General features: G+C 43.9%; 1 protein-coding gene across 2 annotated transcripts in view; it reads left to right on the plus strand.

The window, feature by feature from the left end:
- Positions 1-12,974, plus strand: part of KLF7 (KLF transcription factor 7) — an 85,979-nt gene extending 73,005 nt beyond the window's left edge. For both annotated transcript variants that reach the window (XM_087819622.1, XM_016196706.2), the window contains exon 4: positions 6,824-12,974. In XM_087819622.1, the coding sequence (XP_087675748.1) occupies positions 6,824-6,875 (52 nt within the window). In that variant the 3' untranslated portion in view covers positions 6,876-12,974. The remainder of the gene's footprint in view (positions 1-6,823) is intronic.
- Positions 12,975-13,881: the final 907 nt, after the last annotated feature.

The raw sequence follows: 13,881 nt of genomic DNA on the forward strand, positions 1-13,881 counted from the left end.
CCTGGATGGGGAGGGAAGACGGTGGGTTGGAGGGTGGGCTGTCCAAGTGCTCTTGGATTCATCACAAGCCTCTCCCACAGAGTCTCGGGTCTGGGACTGCATTTTACTTCTCCACCGAGAAAACCAATGAGAAAACCAAGGTTGCCTTCTTGCATGTAATCAAGCGATGATATAAATTCTCGGTTCAGTTACACAGGTATTTACTGCACACCAGCTTTGGGCCCGGAACCGTGTTAGTCACTGGATATCAATAAGACACAATTCCTACCCTCGGGGAATTGATGAGACAGATCATTTTAGCATAATGTGAAGAGCAATAGGATGGAGAATGGTTACCTTTAGCTGCTGCTTCTGATCTTTTTATTAACATCAATACCATTTTCCCTCATCCTTAATAATGTGAAAGAGTAGAAAGCCTGCCTAACGGAAGGACAGCGAGTTATAGGGCTTTTCTCTGAAGTATTATGAGAAATAAATGTACTGAAAACAGTTCCCATTCTTGGGGGGGCGGCCTGCACCATTCTTTCTCCTTTGAAAATAGACACAAAGGTCTAAAAGATGGTGAAGCTTTGAAAATGTATCCTGTAATTTTGTTTCAAACCTTCAGCGTTTGATAGTGGAGGAAAGAGCACATAACAGCAGAAACTACACTAGTAATAGTATCTGACAGCCTTGGCATTATCAACCAATAAACCCCAAAATGGAGACTCTGCAGGCCAAGGTGAAGGCAGGATTAGGTTTAGACATAATCAAATAATGGGCTTGCATCTGAGCGTGTTATCCTTCTAATCCTATTTCTGTGTTTAAAAGGAAGCTTAAGAAAATTAACCATCTTTTTAATGCAATACTAAAGGTCTCGGTTATGATGAGAAAAATGCTTCTAATACGATAAAAGCCTTGAGAGCCTCAGGGTTCCCGGCTGGGCCGGCAGCTCTCAGGGTGGCAGGAGGGGCTGCAGGATGTCCACGGGGGCCTGGCTCTCCTGGAGGAAATTGGGCCCGCGCATCCTGCCCCCGCCCCGCAGCCTTCCTCCGAGCGGTGCGTGTTTGTTTGGAGAGCAGGTCAGGGGTGGCCGAGCCTCCCGGGTGGCCAGTTGGCTTGGTGCTCCTTAAGATGCTTATAAAGGAGCATTCATATTTTTCCTCCCTTTTTTTTCCTCCTTCCTGAAGAGGCTATTTTCCTCTTATCTTCACTCTTTAAGAACTAAATAAAGCCCCCATGCCTCCTGGAGCCCAGAGATAACCTCCCACCCCAGGGCTGAGGAAGTACACTTCTCGAAGCTATTGTCCCTCATTCCTTTGGAGCTTTCTTCTGCTACCCAGGGCTACAACTTGTTTTTTCATGTCTATCCCATTACCTAGAAGTCCCAGCAGCTCTTCAACAGATTGTACATACTCCAGTCACGTTGCTCCTTATGTGACGACTTCCCCCAGCTCCCACCTCAAGCTTATTCCTCTGTAGCCCAGGCTACTGATAAAGCAGCTACACAGATGAGGAGTCTTTGCTCAGTGTCCTTTGAGGAGAGCCCTGTGTCCACTGTGTGAGCCGCCAGAGCATGGAACAGGAGGCGCACGCCCAGGTCCCGCCCCTGAGGGATGGTGGGGTGTCACTTGGGGACTGAGCATTACGGAGTGCCCTCATCCCTGGAAATGGGCAGAGAGTCTGCATTTCTTTCTTCAAACCGGCTGCCTTACTGTGAAATGTACAGCTGCATAGCGTTGGTATATTCGAATTAAATCTGATTGTGTGATTTATGTGAGAAATAATTCAAACCAACTAGATATTTCAGTGGAGGATATGTCAGAGAGATGGGCAATTTGGTTAGGCGTTTTGCTTTATTTTCTTCATCAAAATATACTATGGTTTCTGGAGCTAGAAATTTTCTTAATAGATGGTACAAGTTCTGCGATGTGGTATTTGGGAAAGACTGAGCAGCTCAAAGTCCTGCAGCACTGGCCAGTCGTCAGTGCATTTCCAACAACGTCAGAAATGAGGGATTGGACTCTTGTTCATGTCTCATGACACGCAGCACCTTGCCTTTCAATTGCAGGGATTGTGCTAAGAATAGAGCAGGTCTGGGAGGTGGCATGGGGAATTGGAGTGGTCCCAGAGCATATGAAAGGAAAGCCTGGGGTGACTGGGGAGTTGGCATTCCTTAGAAGACTTTTACCTTCAGAAACAGAGGGCATCTGTAGCCCTTAGCAGGACACTGGATCCTGTTGGCACCATGGTATGTATGAGCATGAGAAACCTCCCTCTTCCCTCTTCTAATTTGAGCAACAGACTACCCTATTTAGAGGCTAAGCCAGGATTGGGGTTTCCTTTCCTCAAAGCATGTATACTTTTATTTTGTGTATAGGCTAGAATAAAAAATACATGTGTGTGTTTGTTTTGCTAACATTTAAAATTGCTGGATGCCATGAAAATCTGTATTTCTGGCTTTGTCTGGGAAAATCAGATGAACTGGTAACAGTGGGCTTGTGTTCCCATGTGGCCATAATGTCCTGGAGCCTAATAGTAATCACAACCCTTTTAAATGGCTGTGTGGTCACTAATTCCTCACTGTTCCCACTGCTCCCTGTGGTCTCCCAACAGGAAGGCAGACCTACAGTTGACATGGATCATCACACCTGCCCTGTAGTCTACTCTCACAGAGCAGTATTTCTTCATATCCATGCCTTATCAAAAGCGGAGTCAGATAGTACTGTTTCTTACATGGACCCACTGCCCGCAGTCACTTTACCTGCCTGACCCCTGAAGGCACTGGGCTTTGTGACCTCTGGCTTCAGGTTTGGGTGAGGGAAGAAAGCAGTGAGGTGGCTCTGCCGTTTCCTTACCATCACACTGAACCTTGCAGCCCACTGAGTGACCAGCTGTGAGAGGATGAGTCTTGTCTCTCAGCCCATAGAGCTTGAGGCTGCTGATGGCAGTAAAAGTTAGCTGCTTCCACCAGTGATAATAGGCGGGCCATTGTTCTGCAGACTCAGCCCAGTTATCACCCAGGGGGACTGCTACCAGGGTGCTGCCTTCATCTTGGGCAGTTGAGAGGAGGTATTTTGATCATTGAGTCAGCCCCCTTATAGATGGTAAGAAATACCAGCCAGTTTCTAGCCCTTTGGTTCCCTAAGCTATTGGCTTTATGCCCACCTGACTTTAGAGTGCCATTTTCATAGGCAAGGGAAACGACCAGAGGGGTTTGACTGGTTCTCTGTAATGAACACACTTCAATCATTAAAGACCTTCTTATTTAAGGTCATATGCCTGCTGTATAGTCATAAATACCCTCTGGGGATGTATTACCCTTAGAATTACTTGATTCTGCATTTCTAGATGCTGAGTTTATCTATTACCTTTTACTGTTCCTATGTGGAGCTCAGTAAGTATAAGTTAATAAATATAAATTAGTCATGAATAAGTAGCTTGCTGGTGTATTGAATTTAAATAAAAATCTCAGTGGTGAGGGACCTAGTCTAATGCTGAGTATCATATGCTTCTTAGAATTTGAGCAAATAATGATGCTAGTTTGATTCTGGTGGGGTGCAATTACATTTCATAGCATGTTAAAGATCTGGTTTGGTTTTTTCACTTGTTTTTCCCCCTGAAAGAAATTAAAGGCTTGTACATACCTTGCTAGATACCTGGCACCAAGTAGGCAATTGGTAAGGGAAGAATAAAAGTCCAGAACATATACATTACTGAATGGTTATTTCAAATGAAGTCATGTATCAAGAATACTATTTTCCTCTAAGTTCCCAGAATATAGAAAGGAAAGGAAAGAGATTTTTCCCACTCCCAAGACCCCTCCTTCACCTACCATCTCAAATCCCTACATCTCCCTTTTGACCAGGCAGAATACTTCATCTCTGCTTTGTTGCTTTCTCACAGGCCCTTACTGATCAGGCCTGGCCAGATTCATTTATGGACTAGTTTCCTGGTAGCTGCCATTGCAAATTGACAAAATAATATCAGTTTTATATATCTTTACACATTTATTATCTAATGGTTCTGTAGAAGTCCAACATAGGTCCCACTGGGTTAAAATCAAGGAAGGTATTGGCAGGGATGCTTTTTTCCTAGAAGCTCTAAGGGAGAATCCTCTTCCTTGTCTTCTTCAGCTCCTAAGGGTTGGTTGCATCTTGTGCCTCCTTACCCTGTCCCCTCCCATCCAAGCTGTTGAATCCTTCTCACACTGCCAGTCTCTCTGGTTTTCTCTTACAATTTCCTCTTCCATTTTTAAGGACCCTGTGATGACATTGGCTCTACCCAGATAATATAAAATAATCTCCCTGTTTTACTCTCAGCTGACTAGGAAATTAATTCCATCCATAACCTTCATTTTCCTTTGCCTTGTAGCTTAACATATTTCCAGGTTCTGGGAATTAAGTGTAGACATTTTGGGGGAACCATCCATTATTCTAGCTACTACAAACTCCTTTAATTGACATCTCAGCCCTCCCTTCTTCTCAGCCTAAAAAGCAGGTGTGGCTAAGATAGCCTGGGTTCTGCAGACTACTTGGGTTCAGATGTTAGCTTTGCCTCTTTATGATGACTGTCGCATGTGGTGGTAGGAATAAGCATGGTACCTTCTTTATAGGGTTCTTGTAAGGATGTTAACTTTAAAAGGGAAATAGCTGTAAAAAGAACTGTTCAACTTAGATCTTCTTTCTCTAAGCTGCTGGGATAACAGAGGGAGAAAAGGAAGAGGCAGAGAGGGAGGAAGGGAAGAGAAGAGGCAGTGGGCTCTACTGGGTGTACCTTCAGGACAGAACAGAATTATGCACATTAAATGCTAAGTTCCCTGTAGGCTGTATTGTTTTTCTGTGTACCAATGGCATCAAGTACTTGCTTTTAAAGAAAATGTAGCACTGTTTTATAGCAAATCAAATCCCCTTTAGATGGTACTCTAAGGGATTACCCAGAAATCTTGTTCATTCTAAATCAGAGCCTGAAACAAGTTGGTATAATTAGAACCATTATTATTCAACGTTATTGGATTCGAATATTTTCTACTATACTTTTCCCATTCTTATGTGTTTTTTACTGTATTTTTGTTCTGTTTTACTTCATTTCCTTGGGGTTCTATCCTGCACATGTACCTCTTTAAGAAATGAACACAAACAGTGTTTAGAGAAGGTTGGGGTTGGGATAGAGCGAGGTTTTAAGAATAAACGCAGGGAAATCCTGCACTGAGCAGGAAAACTTGCTCACCAGAACAGGGCAGCTTGCTAACATCCTAGCAAGAATTTTGTACTGTGGAGGTTTCCTGGGCCTCAGAGGAGCCTGGGACTGTTCTCTCAGGTAGGAGAGTGGCCAGTGTTAAGAGCCCAGAGGGAGAGCACACTCAGAGCTAAGAGTGACTGCTGTCTTATGTGCTGACTTCACTGGGCTTCTCACCAGAACCTTAGATCGTAGGCTGTGGGAATGTGGAAATGCCCACTTTATTAGTTATAAGAAACAGACACCTGACTCAGGCTAGTGTTAGCCTCAAAGGGTATTTATTTGCTCCGGTAACTAAGAACAGAATTAGATTCGTCTTTAGGCTTGGCTGGATCCAGGTCCTCAGATATTGTCATCAGGATTCTCTCTCTCTCTCTCTCTTCCTATCCCCTGGCCCAGTTTTTCTTTCTTGACTTTGTTCTCAAGCGGGCTATTTCACACATGGCAATATGCATACCAGCAGCTCCAGCTTCAGTCTTAGTAGCTTAGCAGCCCCAGTGGAAAGAAAGCTTCTTTCTTCCTATAGTGTCAGCAAATGTCCCAGGGCTGGCTCTCATTGATCTTTATGGGTCACATGACTACTGCTTAGCATGTCACTCTGGTCATAACTTCAACCTTGGGAGGAGGGTCAGCCCCATACAACTGAGAAGGCAGAAGAGTTGCTATCCAAGGGAAAAGCAAGTTGGTGATGTTAGAACTGAGAGGGAGTGAAGACAACCACTGCATCTAGTCTGAAGGTTGAGGAAGACACCCAGCAGTGGACCTTAGGTACCAACAGTTCAGAAAAGTGGGCTCGCAGGTCTACCTGGGATCTCATTTCAAGTGTGTCACTCACTAGCTATATGCACCTAGCCTCAGTTTCCTTACCACACGCACACAAAAGGGTGTGAATACTGAGCATGGAAGCTTGCTGAGGAAGCTGCTGGGGTAATATTGGGGAAGCACCTAGCACACCCTGTGTATTATACCACACTCAATAAATGTGAGCTCCCTTCTTCATTCCCTTTCCTGAGATGAATATAGGGTGCCCGTGTAGACCTGTAGGCACCACAGGCAGTGTGTCTGGGCTTCCATTGTGAAGCTCAAGGCTGCAATCTGGGTGTTAAAATGTTAGAGTTCCACCATTTGGCAATACAGGCTAATCATTCGTAGTGTATTTATAGTGTATGGACATGGCATGTTGTTTCCTAAGCATCTGCACGTTCTTTTTTTTCTTTAATCATGACAATTATGAAAATAATAGCTAATATGCATTGAGATCTTACTACGTGCCAGGCAGTAGTTGAAGCACTTTACAGAGCTGGTCTCATTTAATCGTCACAACCAAGCTATGAGGTGAGTGCTATAATTATGACCATTTTATGGAGGAGTAATTAAGGCACAGAGAGGTTAACATGCTCAGAATTACACAGCTTTGGGGAGAGCTGGGATTTGAACCCAAGCAATCTGACCCCTGAACTCGCCTTTCTAACGCACTGCCTTGTTTCTCAGCACATAAGCACTGCCTCTCTTTGAGGCAGGGTTAATAGTTTTCCTAAGGGGTGATGGAAGTTGAGTTCTTTACTTGAACCTCTCTGATTTCCTTGTTGTTGTTTATGTTTCCTAGGTGTTTTTCCAGGTCTGACCATCTTGCCCTCCACATGAAGAGACATATCTAAAAAAACCCTAAAGGCCAGAGTTGCCATGACGTCGGCCGTTGTCTGAAGGAAACGCCATGAGGCAGGGGGCTGGACTTCAGGCGGGGACCCATTGCCCCGCAGAAGAAAGTTCTCACTTCTAAACCTCTGTGTACACACACACACAGACACACACACTTACACACGCTCTCACGCACAGACCCCCTCCACACACTGTCATGCACTCAGCTCTATTTAAGATATATACGTCTGTTCTTTATGCCTTGCCCTAGCCAGGTGGCAGAAGACAAAGGAGGAGGCCAGGTGAACTCAGCAAGGCGGACCGGCTGCTCACTTCAGCACTCTTGGAATTATTGCCCGCTGTTGCCAATGGAAATCAAAGACATTGGATGCGACGTCCCCGCAGGTGGACAGCCAGCCGTAAGAGGGGCTTATCTCTAACTTGCTTCTCAGTGCAACTTGATAGGAGAATACAACGTCTTAAAGTTGCATATGTGTAGCACTAATGTTTCTTTTTAAATAGTTGGGGGAAAATGACCTAGAAAACCAAATTGCAGTTTGGTAGCCAAAATTAACTCTTGGTTTATTTGTCCTTTGTGTGTGAAAAGTCCTACTATTCCGTGCGTCCAACTTCCTCAAAGAACTGTTGATCGGTTTTGGTTCTTCTTAGTACCATTGAGATCTTTTCCAGTCGATACCAACGGCCTTAGCGGCGACAGACTCTGGAATAACACCTTACACCTTTCTGGCCTGCATTTCTCTAGACTTCACTCTTAAGGGAGGAGTTTTCTTTTCTTACTTTTTGACTCTTGCACACCATATGCACTAGGGATTCTGGAAACTTCTAGCATGACTGCAAAGTGGCCAAGAGAATAAAGTCCTTGACGATAAATCACAGTCTATCCCTTGAGCCTCACCTTATTGCCAGTGCTAGATTTTTTCTTTTTAATCTCTCTGTTTTTGCTAACGAAAACTTGAAAAGCTTATTTGGAAGCTTAAATGTTTTATCTTTTCTCCATGGACTAAACCTCTCCAGGACTCTCTCAGCACCTGGATGTCCAGCTCTCGAAGCAGCCAATCAGATGGGACATCACAGTTCTCTCATCCCCTTGAGGCATCATGACCTCAGCTCATAGTGGTCAACCCTGTGCTGTGTGTCATTGCTACCCTGTACCCAGTTTCAGCATAGATGTCGCTAGTCTCAAAGGGCAGCTGCATATTGAACCTAACTCTGGGTTATGACCTGACAAAAAGCCAAAAATATCACTCTTTCCAGGAGTGGGGAAAACGGAAGATGCCTCCCAAGTCTAGTGACTTCAAAAAACATCATCTATCTTCCTCTCTCATACCCACTGAGCTCATGTTATTCCACTTGTTAAAACATACAATTCAGAAACGCCATTGTGGGAATGAAGGGTGGACGTTTAAGGAAAGGGTTGAGATGTTTCTCTCACGGTCTGTCTGAAAGGAGAGACATATGTCTGATTTTTTTTTTTCTGGCTAGGCCCATCATGGCTTGTGACCTAGAGCACCCAGGATCAACAGAGGCCTCACATTTACTCTGCAGACTGACTCCAAGGGGGTTACATTCCTTACTTTTCATCCCACACACATATCCAATATCGATCTCTGTATCTACCCGCATTTCTAGCTAGCTGGCACTGGCCTCAACTCCAAAGACTGCCTTTAGGACCATTAAATGGCCTATGCAAGCAAGTGGGGTGGTTATTAGGACAGATTGTATATTTTGTATATTCTGGGACCATCCCTTCAAGACACGTCTAAAAAACAAAAATGGCATTTGGTCCACACATGGTTGCTGCTCCTTCGTACCAGCTGGCTCCCCTCCTGCCCTCCTTTGACTGTTTGACTCATTGACTGTTACAGTGCCACCCCATACCTATTTGGGATGCAAAACTGAAGTCTCTAAAAGGAAATAATAGTATAAGAAACACAAATACATTTATGACAGCAACTTTCAAGATCCTTGGCATTTGGTTTCTCAGCTCTCTGCAACCTTTGATTTCACTGAAATGTTGAATCTACTCATCTGAGGGTAAAGGAGCTTCTTTGTCACAAATGTTGTAGCTGCCAATTGGACTCTTGGGGCATTCTGAGGTCTGGCCCTTAAACTTTACTTTCTCTTTCCTTTTTTCAATTTAGACCAAAAAACAAAAAAATACAAAAAAAAATAAAAATCAACCCTACAACAAAACAATGACAATAAAAAAACCACCCTAAAACACACACACAAAATCTGCCCATTTGCCGGAGGCAATTATGTATATGTTAGTTGAAGGGTATTTTAAAAATCAGTTTTATCCCAAAGATTTAAAACTAGACATGACTTAGAAACAATTTCTAGAGCACTGCTTGCTGACAATCTCGTAGTTCTCTACTGCATTTGAGTGCATTTTGTGGCCAGTCCATCGGGGCGTACCATGGGATTATGTTTGAATGTGTGATGCATCCTTTCTGGATGAAGGATGTGTGAGGGACCTTGAACCTCAGCTGTATTAAATTGTAGCGCCTCCAGTCAGTGCACTAGATGAAACTTTAGACACCCCAGATTTTGTTGGTTCACTGGTTTCCCTTTTCATAGCAGCCTCCAGCAGGAATGCACACACACACCAGTGATGGCATTGGCCGTGGCTGCCACCATTTGCAAATGTTCTCTCCCCAGCTGGAGCTGCTCTGGCCTGTCGAAATGCTATATGATTAAGGGTTTATAATACTTAATTTAATTTTTGAACTGACCAATGCAAGGCTCTATTAAAAAGAAAGTTAAAAAAAGAATGCAAAAGAGTAATCATTGCTTGTTTGCTCCCTGTTGTCATCTGTGGTCTTGGAAAGACCTTATTTGAATGTGGCGGAACAAAGGCCCTTTGGTCCTCATCAGTGTTTGAACTGTCCTGTAATTCCTCTCTCTTTTGTATCAGTGAGGTCCTTTGTAATCTGCTCCTGACCTTTCTCAGAGCAGGGTGCGCTGAACCATGATGTCCGGGCTCGCTTGCTTCAGAGTCATTTGCTGACTGAGAACTGGCCTGAGAATTTGTTGGGTGCTAAATGTATGGCTTTGAAACTGTTCTCTAGTCCGATTGATAACCAGTGAATGATAACCAGTCCTGTCCGTGGGAGTGGGGGTAGAGCCCCAATCATTTCGGAAAATGATTTGTGATAAAATGCCCATCATCTCCAGAATGGCAGAGGTGGTTGGTAAGAGCCTGTTGGAGTGAACAGGCTCTCCAAGAAATGGCCTAAAAATATTTTGCTCCCCAAAGGACAGGTTATTTGAAACAGTGCTTTAATGGACATTTGAAACACATCGAACTGCTTTCTCATTTAAATTGTTACCTCCTAACGTTCCAGGGGATCCCAGATTTGAAAGGAAAAACCTGGCACGGTGTTTCTTGCGATTGTCCTCTCAAGCACACTTAATCCAGAGTTCAGAGTTCGGTGCAGAGAACAAGAGTGTTTCTAAGCCATTGACAATTTTGACAATTTTCTTTCTTTCAAGTTGTGCTTCTTTCTCCTACCACCTGGCTGTAAGTCAAAGACGTGGAAACCTGAAATGATATGCCGCTCCTAGCTGCTGGCCTCCTGCCCCACTAACCATTCATCTGCCCAACTTAATGCCTGGTGGTGATGACTATTATGTCCAGAAAAAGAGATGTTGGGATTCCATGACAAAGCTGCATTTTATAAAATTATCGGAGACCCCAAAACGAACTTCGTGCTGACCATTTCCTTCTCTCTACATGCTTTCCCTTGCAGAGCCCTCAAACACCCCATCTGCTCCCCTTCTGCACCTCTCGTGCCCTTTTTACATCTTTGCCTGATTCTAACAGGGTAAAAAGACAGCCAACCTCACGCATGATAGCAGAACTGATTCCTATGTTTTAAAAAATCTTCTTTGAATCTAGAAGCCAGAGAAGATTTTTTAAAGACTTTAGTTTGGGATAAACGTCCAGATTAGCCACGTCTGTCTGCATCAGAGGGGAAATGGGACTTCCAGGGCAGCTCATCCAGTGCCCTCAGAGCATTCTGCCTACAGCCCCCACTCCTGAATCCTATGGCAAAGTCCCAAAGCAAGAAACTCAAATGGCAAGAATAACAAAAATAGTGATTCATTTTATTGGTTCAAAATGGTTTCCTCTATGGAAGGCACTTCATAAAATACAAAATACAGTGCAAAGTGCTTTTGCCTTCTCTCTTGAATGAGTTGGTTTTAGGAGAACGAAGAAGGGAGAGAAAGTCAGATGCAACACATTTAACTCCAAAAATCAGGTTCATTGTTTCTTTTTTAAAACTCATGAGGGCCAGCACGTCTGGCCAGTGTTGCACCCAGACCTTTGCCAAAGTGAAAGTTCCTTCGGGAGAACCTGGTTGCGGACGCTCTCCCTGGCTTTTCTGGGAGTGGCCGCCTGCGAGGCGTGGGGTGGGGGCTGGAGGAGAGAATTTGCATTCTGGGCCTGGACTGCATTTCGGTAAACACGGTGATATTTCAGTTTGAAAACGAGAGGAGCTGGCCTGAGTATACATCAGTGCCTCTTTGATGGCCTACTTTCCTCAGTGAGAATATTGGGAATACTTGAGATGGAACAAAAGTAATGTGTCCAAGGAAGCAACAGCTGCTTCTCAGTGTGAGATCCCATGACCACTGCCTGAAGCTTCAGGGTTTCCTCTTGCTTTTAACACTCTCTTAAACCTCCTCTGTTGGTAATAATAGATCCCAGAAAGGGGGATAATAAAGCTGCAATTAACTTTCTTGTATGCACCCTTCCAATCTAGTACTGTATTCTTCAGGTGTTTTGCATTTACGTCTAAGTCCTTGGGAAACAGGTATCATGGAGAGAGAAATCCTAGGCCATCACTTCACAAATATCCCAAACAAGATACTCTTTTCAAACAGGGCTCCCTCTAAGTGGTCATGAGGGAAGGTGATCCGTTCTTTGTTGGGGACTGTTTATACAATTTTTTTCAACTGTGAGCTTTGGAATCGTAAATTGCTTTGACTCCAGCTTCTGTCTACTGCCATAAAATGGACCCCACATCAGAATAATGAGGGTGGTATGTCCGCACACACCCGGCTGTGTGCGCGTGTACCTATTGTACCTTCGCAGAAGGAAAACGGGCTACTGACGTTTCAGAGGAGTAGCCACCAGTGCCTAATATCTTTTTGGGGGGAATGGATGCTTATAATCGCCAGTACATTGAAACCATACTGGGAGTTCCACATAAAGGGGAAGGGCTGAGGGTGGGGAGAGGGGACATTTTAATCCTAGGCCTTTGGACCAGACAGAATAATTTCTGCAAATCTAGGTCCTCAGAGGCTTTTGGGCTCATTGGCTGGTTCTCAACCTTTTTTTTCCCGCCCCCCAGCATGCATTTCCTGTACTCAGACTTAATTTTCTTACCTTTCACTTCTGCTTCATTCCAGGGAGGAAAAGTACACCTGTTATGGCCAAGATCTCCTTGCTAACACAGAGGCAAAAATAAATGTTGAATATTTTTGAAGCCTCCCCTCCTTCCCACAAATCTCCCCAAACTCCTTCTCTCTTCATCCCCTCCCTGCTCCCACCACACAACTTCCCAGCCACCACCATTTTCCTTTCAAATCTCTATTACCCTCCTAACAGTTGGCTTGAAGAAATTTATTTTTGCACTATACATTTTCTTTTTGCCAGATGTGTCTAACAAGTGTTTGGAGAGACCTACTCCCAGCCCCCTCCCCTCCCCTGCCTCCCCCGGTCACATTCTCTCAGGCCTTCTCTGGTATTTATAATATATCACAGAAGTACCCAGTCTTATAGCCCTCGGTTATGCCTTTTTTTGACATTTTATTTTTTTTAAGCTTTTTATATATATATATATAAATATATTACTTTGTCAAGTTTTTTTGCTGTACAAAAGTCTTAAGATTTAAAACTATTATTTGTATTATATGATGGTGGTATGTTAATGTTACAAAATTATTAATGAAGAAAAAATTTATTTTTGTTACTGGTCTGTTTCATAATTCTTTTTTAAATTGGTATATTGTAAGATATCTATGCAAAAAATGTTATGTGACGCATTTTTATTTAAGAATGTAATATGTGTAATAAACAGTAGAATGTGTTTGGCCTTGGAATGCCTTACTGTATTTCTCCTTAGCTTACTTCACTGGGAAAGAAAAATCCTCAGAGAGACACAAATGAACCCTTATATACCTCATGAGAATTTTCTTTCTCAGAGAGAGAAAAGGAAGGCAAAAGACTGTATGAGGTCGTTTTTCTTTGTTTGGTAGATTGTGTGTGTGTGTGTGTGTGTGTGTGTGTGTGTGTATTTTATGGTTTCAATGAGGTGGCTCAGTGCCCAGATAGGACGGAACACTGAAGACGGTTTATTTCTTTGAGGGGAGGAAAGGAGCAAATTGTTGGAGGTTATGAAAAGCAATATTTCAGAATGAGGTGGGTTATGGGATGTTATTTGTTTAGAGGGTTGGGGGAGGCTTATTGAAAGCAGTTTATTTGGCGAGCGAGGGGTAAAGTTTGTTCGGGGATAGTGCTGAGTGGAAGTATATTTGGGAAGGATGGCTGGAAGCAGTTAGTGGAGTGTGGAGGGCGCAGGTGGGGCCACAATTTAGGGGAGCGGTGGGAGGAGCCAGTGTACAGGAGGCGGTCGGGAACCAAGTGGGAAGAGCTGACTAATCAGAGGCAGAGGAATTTGGGTGCCTGTGCGTGGTGCAAAAAGTTAGCTGCAAACACGAGCCGCCTCGAACACTGAGAAGCGGGAGACGGAAGGCCTAGGGGAAATTCTCAGAACTAAAGAACTGACTCAAATCTCCTCCACACACGACTTCCAGGAAAGAACAAAGTCAGGAGGACGGTAGAGAGCCTAACGTATTATCCCAGCGTCCCTTGCAGGGTGACTCCCCAAGAAAAGTTGAATCGTTCACTGCAAACAATAAACGCATCTGTCGCGTGCAGGGGACACGGTGCTACTCAAGCTTTCTTATCACACTTTGGACTTACGGGAAAGGACA

Source organism: Miniopterus natalensis, chromosome 8 (genome assembly GCF_054644295.1).
Source record: "Miniopterus natalensis isolate mMinNat1 chromosome 8, mMinNat1.hap1, whole genome shotgun sequence".
In the NCBI taxonomy this organism is placed as follows: Eukaryota; Metazoa; Chordata; class Mammalia; order Chiroptera; family Miniopteridae; genus Miniopterus; species Miniopterus natalensis.